Source organism: Alternaria infectoria (assembly GCF_024043175.1).
Source record: "Alternaria infectoria strain BMP 0036 chromosome Unknown scaffold_1, whole genome shotgun sequence".
Taxonomy (NCBI): Eukaryota; Fungi; Ascomycota; class Dothideomycetes; order Pleosporales; family Pleosporaceae; genus Alternaria; species Alternaria infectoria.
The window spans coordinates 2,242,939-2,260,576 of NW_026250690.1; the positions used below are offsets into that span (position 1 = coordinate 2,242,939).

Sequence of the window (17,638 nt, forward strand, 5' to 3'; positions counted from 1 at the left end):
GCAGCCACGAAGGCCCCGAGAAAAGCTACCACAGTTCTTAACCGCATTGGGAAATATCATGTGCAGGTGTCGTAAAAGAAAGGTAAAATGATAGAGTTGGGGAAAAGGCGATAGCGGCTGGCTTCGGACAAGGCTTCGTACGAAGGTTTGAAGGTAGTAGGTTATGTACTACAGTAAATACCAAGCAAATAATCTGCACGGCGCTCGTGTGGAGTTGCGATAACACAAAATGTGCCCACTTGAGCGTTCTCATCCGGGCCAAGGGGAAATCATACCGAAATATGGATCGGTGGAGAGTTGGCAGGTCGGGTTACGAAAGACACCGAGAGGGGTGGAGAGCAAGGGATTGCTCTGCAAATGCCGTATTCAGTCGCTGGGGAACTGCCTTTGCACACCCGGTCACGGAGCCAGGGTGTGTACATACCGCGCACCTTCCCTCATTTTGACAAGCCCTTCAGAAGTTGTCTCTGGCACAGTCGATGTCGTCGAGCATCCCTGGGGACGGCTCGCAGAATTACCAAGACCTTCTGCCGTGCTTATGCAGACGGGGATGTTTTCCAGCACACATCGGAAGCTGGCTGCGATGGACGTTGTTGGGGATGGAAATCCTCTGGAGCTACAGGCGCTGACTCTTACTCGTTCATAGACCCTTGAGGCCCACCCTGACCGCCAAGTCGATTCTAGCACGTGCATAGTGGAGTCGTGCATGGATTACGATCGATACAGGTACGTTACCTTCGAGGCGTCCTCTTGTGGCCGCGCTGGAGCCCTCGATCGACTTGGGTTGTGAAATTTGAGGTGGAGACTTTCGCGGCGTGGTTATCCGATGACGTTTGCGGCGTACGTTGGGCAGTCGTAACTACCGTGTACGGTAGCGACGAGGCGTGCCGCCGGCAGAAGAGGTTCAGAAGGATGCCAAGGTGCATATATTGGATGCAGCAGCGACGACTATCATGAGATATCCAGATTGAGCGAGATTCAAGCTAGACGACGGCTACATTCTAACTTTGAACGTTGACTTGCAAAGTTCAGCCATCTCGCGGGAGTTTCCTTGCTACATGGAGGTAAGTTTACGCCAGCCAGGTTCGGCCCGACTTCCAGTGCTCCCAGGTGGAAGTTCGGTCTAGCTTCAAACAACGCCTCGTCTCCCCGCTCAATCTCTTGACCTGCAGCTAGGAGAATTTCTGTCCTACGCTGACTCAAGAGCCTCGCATTCGTCACATTTGTCAGTGCGGGCGAGGATGCCGTCCGACAAGGGAAGCCTTTCTACCATGCGCCTGGATCCACTAGCGCACGGGTTGTACTACCATCCTCATGCGGTAAGAACAGGCTGACCTGTAGGGGGAGGTTTAGCCGCAGGTCGCATTCGTAAAATGTCAAGGACCAAAGGGGTAGATGGTCGATGATCGTAATGTTCACCACGTGTACCGCGACTACCGGTGGCGCTTCGTGATGGTTGAGCGAGGCTGTCCTGCATGCCAATATAAGCTTTCACAGGGAAGCCCTCGTCGCTTTCTCTCCACACTCGTTCTCGCAACGACGTTGTATATCCAGTCCTTTGCTTTTTGTCTCTTCTTTTTTGCAAGGTTATTACTACCTCTAATTTCGTCACCATGATTGTCATTAAGGCTCTTGCCGTCCTCTCTTTACTTACCAACTTCACTTCTGCACGCATCATGTATGTTATCACGTGGCAATATCAACAAATGAGTGCTAACAAGGCGACAGCGACGGCGCCGAGCACACTCCTTACCGCGGCGAGAATGTCAAGCGTGCTGTGAGCGCTACCAACACCACCACTCTTGAAGACTACGAGTATGTCGTTGTCGGATCTGGTGCCGGCGGTGCACCTCTCGCAGCCAGGCTAGCTCTTGCTGGCCACAAGGTCCTTCTCCTTGAGGCCGGTGATGACCAGACCAACACCACTCAGTACAACGTGCCCGTTTTGCACTCCGTTGCCGCCGAGTATGAGCCCATGCGATGGGACTACTTTGTCAAGCACTTCGACGACGAAGAAGAGCAGAGGAGGGACACCAAGCTCACCTATGAGTTGACCGACGGCACCCGGTACACTGGACCCAGCCCTCCCGCCGGCGCCAAACCCCTCGGTGTTCTATACCCCCGTGTTGGCTCGCTCGGAGGCTGCACTGTTCACAATGCCCTCATTACTGTATACCCATACGAGAGTGACTGGGAGTACCTCCAGTCCATCACTGGCGATTCTTCTTGGGCACCCAGCAACATGCGCAAGTACTTCACCCGCTTGGAGAAGTCGCGCTACCTACCCAACAGCGTTGTTGGACACGGATTCTCCGGATGGCTCGAGACCTCACTGACCGACCTTACTTTGATCGTTCAGGACCTCAAGGTCATCTCCCTCGTCCTGGCTGCTGCTACTGGTATGGGCAAGAACCTTCTTTCTTCGCTCATCACCACCGTTACTGGCCTCGGCCAGGTATTGCTCCGCGACATCAACAACCCTGGCGCCAACCGCGATTCCGCCGAGGGCATGTGGCAGGTTCCTCTTGCCATGAAGATTCCTGAGTACAAGCGTGCTGGCCCCGTCGACTTCCTTCACCAAGTCATCAACGCGAAGAACCGGGATGGAAGCCGCAAGTACCATCTCGACATCCAGCTCAACACCCTCGTCACCAACGTCGACTTCAACCAGAACGGTACCACACCCAAGGCTACTGGTGTCAGCTTCTTGACTGGAAAGTCTCTCTACGGCGCTGACCCAAGGCGTCAGTCCGGCTCTGCTGCTGGCAAGGGAACCAAGGGATCCGTCACTGCTACTCGCGAGGTCATCCTGTCAGCTGGTGCTTTCAACACCCCTCAGATCCTGAAGCTTTCCGGCGTTGGACCCAAGGAGGAACTCGAGCAATTCGGCATCAATGTCGTCAAGGACCTACCTGGTGTCGGCACCAACCTCCAGGACCGCTACGAAATCCCCGTCATCGGTCAAGCACCCAGCAAGATTTCTCTTCTCAACGGCTGCACATTCCTTGAAGGTGACCACGACCCCTGCCTCGAGAAGTGGGAGACTGGCACGCTTGGAATCGGGAAGGGTGTCTACGCCACCAACGGTATCGCGCTTGCCATCACCAAGAAGGCTAGCAACTCTCCCAACGGTAACGCTGATCTTTTCGTCGCTGGATGGCCCGCGTACTTCAACGGATACTACCCTGACTTCTTCGCCAACGCCACCCTTGGCCGCGACGCCTGGACCTGGCTTACTCTCAAGGCTGAGTCTCGCAACAACGCTGGTACTGTTACCCTCCGTAGCGCTGATCCCCAAGATGTGCCTGAGATCCGCAAGCGCAACTTCGCTGTCGGTGGTGACGAGGACCTTGACGCCCTTGTTGAGGGAATGAAGTACGGTCGCGAGGTCTTTGAGGATCTCATTCCTCTTGACGGCAAGTTCAAGGAGGTTTGGCCCGGAAAGCAGGTTCAGACCGACGAGCAGTGGAAGGAGTTTGCCAAGTACGAGTCCTGGGGCCACCACGCCTCTTGCACTTGCCCTATTGGTGCCGACGATGACGAGAAGGCTGTTCTTGACGGCAACTTCAAGGTTCGTGGCGTCGAGGGTCTCCGTGTCGTCGATGCTTCCGCTTTCCCCAAGATTCCCGGCACTTACCTGGCTCTTCCCCTCTACATGTTGTCTGAGAAGGCATCCGACGTCATCATCGCGGACGCCAAGGTCTCCAAGTAAAAATAGCGAGTAACGGGAGTGCATAGCGTGACTCCACCATCAAGTTTGGTTGTATATAGCGTTCCTAATGTATATTTGAAAATCCGTTAACACATCCCGGTCAATACCGCCATACCCGCAACGTGATCCACGCCCGCTACCTCCTCCTCTTCCAATAATTTGTCAATCTTACTCTTGCTCTTAATCCTCCAGAATGCTTGCGCGCCATCTACAAACCTCTTGCTGATATCATCTACATCTTCCGCAGGGCATGCGGCGAAGCACAACCGGAAGCAGTTGAAGCTGTCCGTTGCCTTGATCTCCTCGTTCGCTGCGAACATCGTACCGGGAGCTACGAGACATAGGTAGGGTTTCGAGGTCCAGAAGACCCACAGAGCCCTAGAAAGGCGGGCGGCAGGTACTTGCTTGGCGAGCGGGTGGGACGCGAAGTCAAAGCGCATCCACACGAACATGCCGCCAAGAGGTCGAACGAAGGAGTAGATCTGCGTCTTCTCGACCACGGCCCAGTCATCCTCTTCGTCAGCGACGTCGACGAGACTCCTTCGGCGGCCAGCCTTTACAGCCTCCTTTCCAGCGTCCAGTGTGTCGCACATCTTCTGCATGCGACGCTCATAGTTGCCTCGGAGGCCTTCTAGCCAGCGTACCCATCCATCCACTTTCCAGCCACTGCCATCGGCCGCGCCGCCCTTGCCAGGGTCGTTCGAGGCTTGAGGACCCATGAGCAGTTCTGCCATCATGGACTGCACGAAGCCTGAGGGCTGCTGGGTCGAAGTCTCGGTAATGCGGAGGAGACGTTCTACGAGTGCAGGCTGCGCGGTGATCCAACCAAGACGGCACCCGGGGGCCACCGTCTTGGAGAAGGTATCGAGACGAACAACGCGACCCTGGTAGTCTACGCTGAGGTATGAAGGAATGAGACTGTCTAGGAATTCGAAGCCGGAAGATTTGGTAGGCTTGGGAGAAACGCTGCTAGGCGACGAGGACGGGTACTGTAGGTACCAGTATGGGTCATCCTCGACGATGATGATGTCGTACTTGACGCAGAGCGCGTAAATCTCGGTTCTGCGCTGTACCGACAAGGTGCCTGATGTAGGGTTCTGGCCAATGGTGACGGTGTACATGACATGTGGGCGGCGGCCCTTTGAGTAGTCCCAGTTCTCTAGAACATCTTGCAGACCTCCCTTTCCATGCGCCATCATTCCCTCGTCATCGATGGCTACTGGCGCGATGTTGAAGCCTCGTGGCCTGGCGGTCTGGATGGCGTTCATATAGCAATATGTCTCGCACAGCAGCCCTGGCCTCTCGTCGACAGGGTCATGTTCGGCTGACCACTCATTGCTGAGCGCTGTCAGCGTCTTGGAGAAGCCATCGGTAGAGCCGCAGGTCAAGATGACCTCTGGCCCGTTCTTGTATGGGACGAAAGGATGTAGGTTCTCCCTCGTGAACTGCCGGATGAACTGGTATAGTGCGGGGTATCCCAGAGCCTGGCCGTATTGCAGCGCAGACTTCAGGTCGATCATGCGCAGGGGATCTGGCACATTGGAGTACTTGGGCACAACGAGGCGCGACGCAGGTGGCTCCTTCGCTCTACGCTCCGAGATGGATGTCTTCGCGAATTGGGCGGTCGGAGGATCGTCGGCGGGCGGATCGACGGGCTTGTTTGGCGTTGGCTGCCATCGGTTCGGCTGTGCGACTTTGGCCTCGAGCGTGTCGTAGGGGAAATAGTGATCGTTGGGGAGACCTGGACGGAATCAGTAATCTGAGGCGAAAACATATGGTCAGACGCGCGCATACCTCCAGCTAATTGGGCGATCCCGGGAATCTGGAAGTACTTGTAGAACTGCTTGACAGAAGAAGCTTCGCGCGCTCTCGTGCTGCGTGACAGGAAATGCGTAAGATCCACTGGATCGGGGAAAGAGCTCGGGTCAGAGTTGTACGGCGCCATCGTGGCACTGCAGCGGTGTGCGGATAAGGTTTACGCGGACGCGTCAAATGCAACAATGTCAACAATATCGTCCAATACAAACAATCGCATACAAAGAGGTAAAAGACGATGGGGATATTCCTGGGTATGGAGTCGCTCCGTCGCCCGAGGCGAATGGTCCGAGGGACCGATAAGGCGCTGATTAGAAATGCCAGAACGGTGACCTCATCACCAAACGGGAAGCCGCATGAGCTGGCTCGGCCACGTTGAGCCACGTTGAGCCACACGTGGGAGCTGCAGCTGGGAATAACCATCTCGAACGACCTGGGATGAGCGCAAGCATGATAACTCCGGTTCTACTGTATCGCGGCGTGAACCTTCACGTACTGCCATTGCCGCCGACACCCAAAGCTTTGGAAGCTTCCTACTCGGAGGCCGATCTTACCTAGCGTCTCAGTGCCGTGAAGCCGGAACGTGGGCACTCCACAGGCCCGCATCATGCAGGTCCCGAAGCTCCCCAGAGCTCTTTCCTTGCCATTGCCATGCCTTCGCCTTCGCTCGTATATTCTCCCCTCCTTTCCCTCCTTCACCTCGTCCTGTACATGAGTGTCTTTTGAGTCTTTTGCCAGCCATCGCTCATCGTCGCACATCTCTACGCGCATTCCTATCGATAAGCATCCGTTAAGCCTCGGCGCATCGTCATCCTATTCACTACCAAAGTGTCGTCCCCTACGAGATCCCGCCACGAGCTGGCATCCATCTACGATATGGAGCCGCGAGAAAGCCTCGACGACGAGGGCGCGCCTCCGCAAGCCTACCGCGACGACGAAAACGCGACGACACTTCCTGCCGAGTCAGCCGACGCCATGGCGCCTCCCGAGACATCCGGTCAAGAGCACGACACCCCACAAGAGCCCTATTACGCCAACAAGTACATTCCGCCGCGGTTGCAACGTGCATGGAACAATGTTGTCGTATGGGTCAAGGGTCCACAACCGCCCCGACCCTGGAAGATACACCCTTTCTTTCCCAAGATACAGACTGCGCCAATCCAGTTGTTGAACAACTACTTTCCCGAGAGAAGACAAAAGATCGCCCTGTTGGTCTTTTTCTACTTCTGCTGGATCCTGACCTTTGGCTTGGTCTTGCATCGTAGCGCGTTTGCAGCGGACATACCTGGATATGGCAGCCCCGTGCGCGTACGGTGTACGGATCGCTTCTGGAACGATGGCAATGGCTGCGGGCTCAACGGCGATCTGTGTCGACCCTTCGAGAACAGCACCATGCCTTTCCGCTGCCCCGCAAACTGTAAACGCGTGCAATTGCTGAATCCACATGCTGTTGGTGACAAGAACGTCAACTATCGTCCATTGGTTATTGGCGGACCCACCGACGAGGAAAACACCCTGGAGAACACATATTACCGCGCCGACTCTTTCATCTGCGGTGCTGCTATCCATGCTGGCTTCATAAATGACGCGTCGGGTGGCTGTGGAGTTGTTGCGCAGGTTGGCGAGAAGACTGACTACCCCAGCGTAAACAGGAGACACATCAAGAGCATTGGCTTTGATTCGTATTTCCCGCGCTCCTTCTCCTTTCTGCCCGGTACGGCAGCCAAATGTCGCGACTTGCGGTGGCCATTACTAGGCGTATCGCTGACCTTTACCATCCTGTTGTCTTTGTTTACTACCTCACCATCCGTCTTCTTTACCTCCATCTTCGTCGGTGTCTTCTTCCACGTCGCACTGGCATCAGACCCTCCCAACTTGACTGATTATTACTCCATAATCAGTATTGCTCTGTCACGCTTCCTTCCCGCGTCATTTTGCATGTATGCTGTCTACCGGTTTGCAGTGCGTCGCCAACTGCAAGGTCTTCACGCACAAGTAGAGAAAACCATCCTCTGGCTCGGCGGATGTTGGATCGGCGCCCTAAACAACTACACGTTCGACAAGATTCCCATTGAGCGTCTTACACCCCACGATATCAAGAACCAGCCAGGCGCTATTCCTGCGCTTATCATTATCGTCCTCACCCTATTCGTCATCGCCCTGGGACAGGCATGGTCATTCCGTGTCGAAGGTCGTCTACCGCGTTACCTTGCCCTCTATGGCATTCTGGTGGCTGGCATCCTCGCACTCGTCGCCATACCAAGGATGAACGTCCGCATCCACCACTACATCCTCGGCCTGCTCCTTGTACCTGGCACATCTATGCAAACACGCCCCTCGCTCCTTTTCCAAGGCATTTTGATCGGCCTCTTCATCAACGGGACCGCACGCTGGGGATTTGCCAGTATCCTTGAGACGCCCGGCGCACTTCGTGGTGACGCACCCATCGGCACCGTACTGCCACTCATCACTGCGCCTATCATCCACAACAACTTCAATCTTCACCATCTGAGACCCAACATCACTTTCGATTGGCACTATCCATTCCCTGAGCCTTACGATGGAATGAGCGTTCTGGTCAATGATGTAGAAAGGTACCATGAATACGCTGACCGTATGGAGGAAAGCTGGACGTGGACAAGACACATGGAAGGCGTGAACGAATACTTTCGATTCGCGTACATAAGAGGTGGTGGAAGGGGGGATTACACGAAAGCTGGAGTTTGGAGAGCGGATGGCGGTTGGACAGACATGGCCTCCGGACCATCGTAATCCCTTTGCAAGAGAATGTAGTAGTCTTGATCAGCACCGCGTCGTATCGCATGATCTCTCTTATTCAAGCGCTTCACTTGTGGTAGTAAGCACATGAACAAGAAGGATCATGCGATGAGGCACGGTACTAAAGACAGCAGTTTATTGTAAGGCTAACAGATCGCTCATCATGGCTTCGGCTCCACATCTATCTCGATGAGCACATACAACAACACGTTCATTCTTTCTCTCAAACTTCCACTTAACTTATCCAACTTGTACGAACGTTTTTCAGACTGCGCATCTGGCAAGGAGGGTATCGTTCCTCTAATGCAACATGACCGAGCGGACGAGAACGTCCACATGATGTATATGTCAGATCTGATCGGTAGTCATGTTGCACAATGATTTCGCAAGTGAGACTACGCTTTAGGGAAATGCGCGTTAGATGTTTCACTATTTGTAAGAACAAGTGCATTGCTGAGATTGCACGACAAGACAACAGACACTTTCTAGATCCTTCTGTGATATTATGTCGCTCTGAGTATTGAATCTGCTTTGTTTGTCTTGGTGTTAACTATTCGTCCGCCGTTACGGACCACTCGACCCATGCAGAAAGATACGTATCACTAGTTGGCTTAGCTTGCGATCCGCCCAAGGCCGCAGGTATGTCTGTGTCGGAAGTGAGGGCAAAATCTCACATCGGGCCATTGCCTGTATCCAAATACACGAACAAACTTTGCATTCGATCGGTGTTTAGTTGAATTGCACAATGAACACGTGACTGGTGTTACTGTCTGCCGTTATTTCCGTACGGCACATGCATGAGAGTGGTTGAGCGGGGCCATTGTGCAAGTCTTGCCGAAGAGGGGTCGGGAATAAGTGGAGCACGCCTTACCAAGAATACGCATTGTGTTGGTGGCATCATCGGACGACTGGTATGTGTGAACATTTGTAATGTGGATGCTGGCTCGCTCGGCGTTTTGGGAGAAAGACGCGAGCTGCTGCCTGCTGCATTGGGTATATAAGTCAATGGAAGAGGGGTGTTGGGAAGGAACTATCAACAGCTCAACCGCGGCTTCCTCCCCTGCATCATCGGTTATATCGTCAACATCATCGCTCGTGCTTTCCCCGCTATCAATTCTCCTACGCATTGAAGCTTTTGTCTGACCCTAAACACCACAAACCAATCCCCACGAATCAAACTCGAATTCCATCACCCATCACCATGGTCAAATCAGTCTTTGGAGGAGCTGCGCTCTCAGACACTGCGTACTTCAACACGCAAGAAGAGCGTGCCAAACTCATCGATGTTTTGCTTGCCAACGGCGTCAAGAACATTGATTCCGCACGTCTCTATGCTGGATCCGAAGTTGCCATCGGCCAGCTCGAGAAGCGCAAGGACTTTATTATCGATACCAAGCTCCCTGGCGGTTTTGGTCCGCCCGGTGAACTCAAAAAGGACACTGTAATCAAGTACTGCCAGGAATCCATCGAGCGTGCCAAGATCGACCAATTCGACATCTTCTATATCCATGCTCCAGACCCAACCGTTCCTTTTGAGGAGACCCTGGAGGGCATGAACGAGGTGTACAAGAAGGGAATCTTCCGCCGCTTTGGCCTCAGCAACTTCTCGGCCGAGCAAGTTCAGCAAGTCTACGACATCGCGAAGGCCAAGGGCTACCCACTCCCGCAGGTCTACCAGGGTAACTACAACCCTGTTGCCCGACACTTGGAGACTCAGCTCTTCCCCACACTCCGCAAGCTCGGTATGCACTTCTACGCATACTCACCCCTCGCTGGTGGCTTCCTTGTGAAGACAGCAGCAGACCTCGATGCAGGCGCCGGACGCTTCAACGAGCAAGCCATGGGCAACATGTACGGAAAGCTGTACGATAACGAGACCATGCGCAAGGCGCTCATCAAGTGGAACGAGATCGCCGAGAAGGAGGGTGTCACCAAGGCGGAACTCGCATACCGCTGGATGGCCTACCACAGCGCGCTTGAGGGAGACGAAGATGGTGTCATCTTCGGTGCTAGCAAGATCGCTCAGGCTGAGCAGACTGCGCAGAGCTTGAAGAAGGGCAAGCTTAGCGATGAGGCGGTCAAGGGCATTGAGCAGATTTGGGAGAGCGTCAAGGAGGTCGCTCCTGTTGATAACTACCACAGTTATGCTAAGAAGTAGTAGATGACGCCATGATATATTAGAAGTTGTCGTAATCTCATAATGAAACATCGACATAGTCTACCTCGATCTCACCGTGCTGGCCCGTGACCGTTCACCCACAAAACCATACGACGCCCTACGCGCACTATCTGATGCCGTGCTTCCGAAGAACCTTTTAACACGTCTTCCACTTCACGACTTAGTTACTATGAGTGAACACTTGATTGTCCTTCAAATGACGAAATTTTATGCATCTGGAGCCGTTGAGTGTCAAGCAAAGCGTCGGAGCGTCCGACCTCCTCGTGAAATTCTTCAACTGTGCATAGTATCTTCGGAGGAGATCACTCTTCAGCTCGTGGGTTTTGGCCCGAGTAACGCAGATATCGACTCGCTTAAGAGGTAATTCGAGTAGCGGAACACCGCGACCAATGAGGGGATGATCGATGTGCACACTCACCCTATCCCAAGAGCGATCCTTTTTGATGCGAATTCGCTCTCCGTGGCTATCATACCAGTTCCTCTCATAATTGCGGTAGAAATCTTCAGCAGCTTTCTCAATCTCTGGAGGTGCTTCTTCGCGGATTTGTCGACATGTTTGTATGAGGTTGAGGTGTTGAGCTTTGCCGAAGTGCTCCCGATCAGTCGAGGAGTAGGGCGAAAGATGTGCGTATACTAGAAACCGCAGTTCTGCAGGCAGCTGAAGAAAGCGACTGGCCGTTTCAGGTGCGACCGATGGGGCCGACATCGTGAGATTATTGGATTGGGGTGTCAATGAGATGGTATCCGGGATAGCAACTGAAATGGCTTGTTCTGTCATGTTGGCAAGTGATAATGGACTTGAGTAGATGGTGGAGTGATTTGCATGTATTGAGTTCTGGCTTTCTACGGAGTTTCAGTCTTTTTGTACTTTACGGAAAGTGTGGAAGAAGGAAGTGCAAGGAGCGCGCCTAGCAGGCCCTGACGCTCGAGCAAATACAGCGGACTTCATTCATCTTGTGACGTCAAGTTAGCTAGATTACTACGTCTGCCTAACGAAAAAGCTCTGTTATTCCATTGTGTACCTTTCAGATTGATTCAATGCGTCCTGCCTGTACCCATCCCGCTCCACCACCTCGACTCGACTTCTACACTTCGACTACGATCCGCATACAAATACCGGATACTCCCTCGAGATGGCTTCTACGTCTTCCAAGGGTCATAATAGCGACAACACAGGGTTGCAGAGCGACTACACTAGATTTGCCGCTTCCCATTCGTCACTTCCCGCCGTGCGCGGAGCTGAACGCTCCTTCCTCGACCTCCCCGTTGAGCTCCGGTGCATGGTGTACCAATACTTCTTACCAGAGGATCAACTGGTTGTCTACCCCAAACCGTCAATATACAACGCCCTGACGCACATTTGCAAGCAAATTCGAGAAGAAGCGCAAAAGGAGATCCAAAAGGCTGCCGATGGGTACTTCCGCGCTCATGATGCACGATGGTTTCGCAAACCGAGCTTCCATTTCACGATACAACCCGCCATCGACCCTACCAACATTACTGTTGTCATCCCAGAGGTTTTCACCGAATTCCATGATCCGGATACATTATTCCTCAAGATTCCGCTGCTCCGTCTGCCGCTCCAGCAAATCACCTTCGACATCTCCACAGCGATCGCAAACACGACATTTCCCTTCAACAAGGATGCTTTACGTCACCTGCACTTTTGGATCAAACATCACATACCCCAGGCGCTCCGGACAACCATTCACTGGGGACATTGCCAATCTCAGGATACAATGACGGCTATGAGTGACTTCTGCAGAGGCTTGGAATTCCGTTCATTTTTCCACGTCAAGAGTGGTGGATATAAGTTCTTGACTGAGTGTGCAAACGTCACACATCAAGGCGACGAGCACAGCGTGTCGGACGCTGTAGCCCTGACTTTCCAAAGGACACCTTTGTCTCGAGAGGAGTTTCTGGAAAAGTTGCATGGTAGAGCAAAGCGAGCTGTTCGGCGGATCGATGGGAGCAGGGCAGGATGAGCGAACGATACATTCGGTCTATTTTTCGTCTAGAATATGGGAAAGATCATACGTATCCTCCGGCTTATCGCGTTTCACTGAAGTGCTGTCATTAAAGTAGACTTAGAAAGCTGGGATATGCATGTTGAAGGAAAGGTCTATAGGGCTCGAGCCACGGAAAAATGAGAAGCAAAAACCATGAACGACTGCACCATCTTGCACAGATCATGAAATCCCGCAAATGAGACTCCATAGCTCCATTTCCAATACCGTTTTTCTTCACTTCAAGCGCTGAAAGACTCGATGGCCACTGACCATCCTCCTAGCCTAATCGCTCACTTCCTCACAACCGTAAGAGCTGGCTCCGGACCACTCCTCTTCTTCTTCTTGACGTCAACCTTGGGCGCAGTCTTCACCCTCTTCCTAGGCTGCACCTCGTTCGGCTTGGCCGCCGTACCCCGCTTAGTTCCCTTACCCTTACCCTTCACCGCAGCAGCTTCAGCAGCCGCAGTCTTCGCCTGAGGCCCCCGCTTAGTTCCCTTGTCAGCCCTAACCTTCTTGGCCTTAGGTTCTGGCTTCAGCAGTCCATGTTGCTTGATGTAATAGATTACATCAAGCGCCACGTCGCAGAATTCTTGCGTACCCCGAATCAGCTGTAGCGGCTTCTTCTTGCTCTCTAAGCCCGCTCGGTATCGGTCCACGACGGCAAAGAAGATCTCGTTGGTATCGGCATTGACGGCGTCGCGCATGCGCTCGTAGTCCTCTTCGCCACGGTTGTGGTCTTGGTGGAAGTGGCCGCGTCCCATGCCAAACTCGTCGCCGATTTCGAATTGAACGTACGCCTCTATGACCATGAGAGTGATAGTATGGAAGTTCAGAAGAGCGACGGCGGGCTCTGGGTCTGGTGATGACATGGCTTGCTGACCGGGGATGAAGACATCGATCAGTAGGCGGGCTTCTTCGTCTGCGTGGTCTGGGGAGAGAAGGACTTCTTCGCGGACCATGCCAGGGAGTGAGACCTTTGCGCTAGGGATCTCTTCGCCTTTCTCGAGAGGTTGGCGTTGCATTTCATATCGGGGAAGCGTCCAATCAATTTCTTGGATGTCGTCAGAGGAAGGCAGTGCGTTCTCAGTGGGAGTGGGAGAGGGTGAAGCAGGCTGAGGAAGCGGGCGTGGCATGCGCGCTACCTTCCGGTCGACAATAGGTCCACTGCTTTTGGGTTTGGAGTTGCTCGCGACGAACTCGACGCTTGAGTCGTCATTCAGGCTAGTGACTGATGGGTGGCGCTCCACCCGCGTCCGAAGCGGCTCATCATCATCGGAAGCATTGCCTTCTTCGTCGTCGCAGTCGTGCTCGTTGAATAATTGTTTTCGTGCCTTTTGGGTGACCTGGGTAGTACGACGTTCTGGTGTCCAGTTGTGCGAGCTGTCCTGTCCGTAGTTCATCTGCTGATAGCCGCTCGGAGAGGCTCGTTGATAGCTCATTGGGCCAGTGAGGAACGAAGGTACAGCAGCTGTCTGGCCATGATAACTGGCAGAATCGTAAGATACCTGTTGAGTCAATCGCTGACGCTCCGCTTGCTTCTTCTTGACTTGATCCAACTGTCTCTGCTTCTCCTCAACCAGGGCCTGAAGCTCTTGTTGACGATTGAAGGCAGAGTCGAGAGCGAGTTGGCGGTTTTGGCCAGCGGGTTGTTGCAACCCATAACGAGGTGAATGTGTTGCGTACTGCGGAATGCCCCTCAAGATAGCAGCTGGATTGAGTGCACGTGCGCTTCCAATTGAGGGTGAACTAGACTTGGTGAAGCGAACTGGATCCGTAAATACGTGTTGACGTTGACTCCAAGGTACGCCAGCTTCAGCTTCGCCACTAAGAAAGGCCAGAGATTCTTGATCGATAGTATCTTCTGGCCGCATATTCATCTTTTGATATGTGAAGTTAGACGACATGGCCTGGTGGTCGATCGGTTGATGATATTGGTTTCCTCGGGATCCGCTGGCTGCGTCCGCCTCGGCTTGGTCCATGGCGTTGGAGGAGGCCCACTCGTCTACATCGAAAGGGTAAGACATGTTGTTGTCGGCGACAAACGACAAGTCGTTATCACGTGCGATCGATGGGTCGTTTGCGCTCTGCTGATAGCCGCCGTTGACGTCATCGACACCTTGCACCTCCACGGCCGCAGTCCCCTTCAAGTTCTCGGGTTCAGATGTAGCAGCCTGGACACCGAGAGCATCCGAGGACTTGCCAGAAGTGTCATGTTCGATCGAGACCTGTATTGACTCGTCGCCAAGTTGACCATCAATGCTCATAGCATCCCTAATCAGGTCCTGACTTCGATCGTCGACATTTTCATGTGCATCGTGCTCAGGCTCGTCCTTGACCATGATGGACTGACCCGAACTTCCCGTGGGCTCATTCAGGGGCTTCAGGGCTGAGCCTTGATCATCGCTCTGTTTCTCGATCTTGACTTGTGGCGAGGTCGAGTTTGGGCTTCGAGGTGCAGTCGCTTCATGGTCTTCAACTTCCTGCTTGACGATGGCGGTTTCGATGGATGGCTTAGCTGATTCATCCGGAGTTTCGCGCAAACCCGGAGAAGTAGAAGAGGCATTACTGATGTTTCGGTGACCTTGCGGAGAAGTCACAGGAATCTTGGTGCTGTACTTCAGCTTGACCATGAAGTGCGGTTTCGCGCTTGGATTCGGCTCTGCTTCAGAAGTCAGAATCTCGTTGTCGTTGACTGTGATAGGAACTAAGTCACCTTTCGGGAGTTGGTCTGCGCCATTGCCGGGTCCTTGACGTGATTTGGTCCCAGGACTCTTCTTCTGATCCTGTTCTGGAACTGGTGTCGGAGTCTTCCGATGCGGACTGCCCGCGGTAGGATGAGGGTCTGGCGATGTGGCGTGATTGCTCGCGGCGTCCATAGTATCGGCAATCTCGCAACCTGCGAGGTCAGTATTGCGGAAGTCTGATTGGCGTCTTGCGCTGGAAGCTCTATTTGTCGAGTAACCTCAGGGCCGCGATAGTGACTTACCAGTCGTTTTTCGGTGTCTGTGATATGTTTGAAAAGTTGGTAGGTGTAGTAGGTAGGACGAAAGACTGTGAGTCCTTTCTTGTGGGCAGTAGCGGCTTTATATGGAGCTTGCAAAACCGCTGACCGATAATTAAATGCGTTCAACTTTACCTGAAAGCATAATTAAGCGCTCTCTCACCTCTAAGCCAATAGTCGCGCGTTTGCCCTATAGGGAAAGGAGTTAGAGGTACCAATGAGACGTAGGATCTCGAGAACGAGACGGGTACTGATGACCTTAACTGGAGCCTGACGTGTCACAAGAGCAGACTACCGATGTCGCTGAGCAAATATTTACTTGTCGGCAAGATACTGCGTTCCTGATTCGCTGTGTCAGGACGTATTCGCGGGTATCCGGGCAGAAGTACTGGAGTCACTTGAGCTGGGATGACGACACAGCAGGCCGTTGTCATAACGACGGGCAGGAGTGAAGAGGAACACATAATGGGGAAGGGACTCAAGTAATGGCGAAAGACGGAAGGTGGATGTTGAGGACTATGAGAAGGTCAGCATCCCTTGAGCTTCCTCTGGTGGAGGCGAAGACTCACCGGCACCGCAAGATCATCGATATAGGGAGGGGTATCTATTCTTCTCTATATCTTCGATCATATCTCTTTCTTCACTCCACCACTCCTCTTACGAACGATCAACCACTTCGATGTGATCATACAATCCTTCCGATATCCCCCTTCAATCTCGTCACAAACTCGTCGAACAACGGCGCCAACGAGCAGTCCCGGTACTTATCTACAAACAGCCCGCCCTTGTTCTTCAGCGCCGCGACCTCCTCGGTATCCAAATCTTTGCCCTGTATGACAGTACCCTTGGGGTATACGGGCCTCGTCCCACTCTCGACCAATTCCACAAACGCCGGATCAATTGGTACGGAGCCGAGGAACGGTACTTCGAACTCGGTCGCCATGACCGCTCCGCCGCCCTTGCTGAAGACATTTGTGCATTCCGAACAGTTGGGGCACACGAATCCTGCCATGTTCTCTACCACGCCTAGTACACTAATTCCAGTCTTCTTGCAGAAATTCAGCTCCTTCTTCACATCGCTAACGCTGATAGCTTGTGGGGTGGTGACTACGACGGCGCCGGCCAAGAACGGTACATGCGCATTGAGAGCAGGAGACGGTGTAGTGTTCTTCAGAAGGGTCTCAAGTAGGGAGATATGTTCGTCGGAGGTACCAGGTGGTGTGTCGATGAGCAGGTAATCGAGCGTTGGCCAGAGGACGTCGGTCAGGAATTGGCGCACCATGGCAGTTTTCTTTGGACCCCGCCAGATTACAGCGTCGGAGCGCGAAGCCAGGATGAATCCCAGAGACATGCATGATAACGATCCAATCTTCTGCTCACCTGCAGCCGCCTCCGATCCTTCTTTCTGGTGTGCCGCCAACTTCTGCTCGCCGTGCACATCAACCGGTATCCACCCACCCGGCGCCTGTCTTACTTTCGCATCTTCAATACCAAAGAAGCGCGGTATACTCGGGCCCGTCAAGTCTATATCCAAGACACCGACCGAATGTCCTTGTAGCGACAGTGTGAGGGCGAGTTGCGTGGTAACGCTCGATTTTCCGACTCCGCCTTTACCAGAGAGGACGAGGACGATGTTGCGAATGTTTTCGAGAGGCATCGCGAACACGAAGGCGCTGATGGCCTGGGTATGTATGAACGGCGAGGGTCGGTGGGGTTTGCGTTGACGGGTGTCGACGGAAAGTGGTTCGTTGTAGGGGTGTGTGTGCAAGCCGAAACCCTCTAAAGTATGGTATTAATCTGGAGCGTCGTCGGATAGGCGGGAGGAAGGGTTGTGTGGGTGGTGTCGCGGATGGCGCATGATGTGAGTGATTGAGGGTTGTGGAGCGCGCTTTGAAATCCAACGACCTAAAAGTGGCGGGTTGCGGCGAGATCGGAGGTCCGACCTTGTACCGAGCATGCCTTCGCTACTACCAGCACATTATCTCCCATCAAATGAGGAAGATCTCATATCATTGTCAGCTTGATCAGTGGCAACGGGTCGGTTTTACCAACCTAGATCGTGCTCCAAAACTTGCATTGAAGTTACGGCAACACATGGAGACGTGCGAATTGACATTATCAGCATGGGTGCTAAAGCAGCATCT

At 53.4% G+C, this 17,638-nt stretch overlaps 5 protein-coding genes across 5 annotated transcripts; 3 read left to right on the plus strand and 2 right to left on the minus strand.

The window, feature by feature from the left end:
- Positions 1 to 1,613: 1,613 nt before the first annotated feature.
- J4E92_000769 (uncharacterized protein) lies at positions 1,614 to 3,712 on the plus strand (the record flags this gene model as incomplete). Its single annotated transcript, XM_051492184.1, has 2 exons — positions 1,614 to 1,678; positions 1,729 to 3,712. 2 exons carry the CDS (start codon positions 1,614 to 1,616, stop codon positions 3,710 to 3,712), a joined length of 2,049 nt encoding a protein of 682 aa, XP_051357696.1.
- Positions 3,713 to 3,798: 86 nt separating this feature from the next.
- J4E92_000770 (uncharacterized protein) lies at positions 3,799 to 5,657 on the minus strand (the record flags this gene model as incomplete). Its single annotated transcript, XM_051492185.1, has 2 exons — positions 3,799 to 5,453; positions 5,507 to 5,657. 2 exons carry the CDS (start codon positions 5,655 to 5,657, stop codon positions 3,799 to 3,801), a joined length of 1,806 nt encoding a protein of 601 aa, XP_051357697.1.
- Positions 5,658 to 6,403: 746 nt separating this feature from the next.
- Positions 6,404 to 8,299, plus strand: J4E92_000771 (uncharacterized protein; the record flags this gene model as incomplete). The annotated part of the gene is made up of 1 exon (XM_051492186.1): positions 6,404 to 8,299. The coding sequence occupies one exon, from the start codon at positions 6,404 to 6,406 to the stop codon at positions 8,297 to 8,299; it is 1,896 nt and encodes a 631-aa protein (XP_051357698.1).
- Positions 8,300 to 9,506: 1,207 nt separating this feature from the next.
- J4E92_000772 (uncharacterized protein) lies at positions 9,507 to 10,463 on the plus strand (the record flags this gene model as incomplete). Its single annotated transcript, XM_051492187.1, has 1 exon — positions 9,507 to 10,463. One exon carries the CDS (start codon positions 9,507 to 9,509, stop codon positions 10,461 to 10,463), a length of 957 nt encoding a protein of 318 aa, XP_051357699.1.
- Positions 10,464 to 12,783: 2,320 nt separating this feature from the next.
- On the minus strand, positions 12,784 to 17,151 carry J4E92_000773 (uncharacterized protein; the record flags this gene model as incomplete). The annotated part of the gene is made up of 4 exons (XM_051492188.1): positions 12,784 to 15,389; positions 15,710 to 15,757; positions 15,814 to 15,835; positions 16,186 to 17,151. The coding sequence occupies 4 exons, from the start codon at positions 17,149 to 17,151 to the stop codon at positions 12,784 to 12,786; spliced, it is 3,642 nt and encodes a 1,213-aa protein (XP_051357700.1).
- Positions 17,152 to 17,638: the final 487 nt, after the last annotated feature.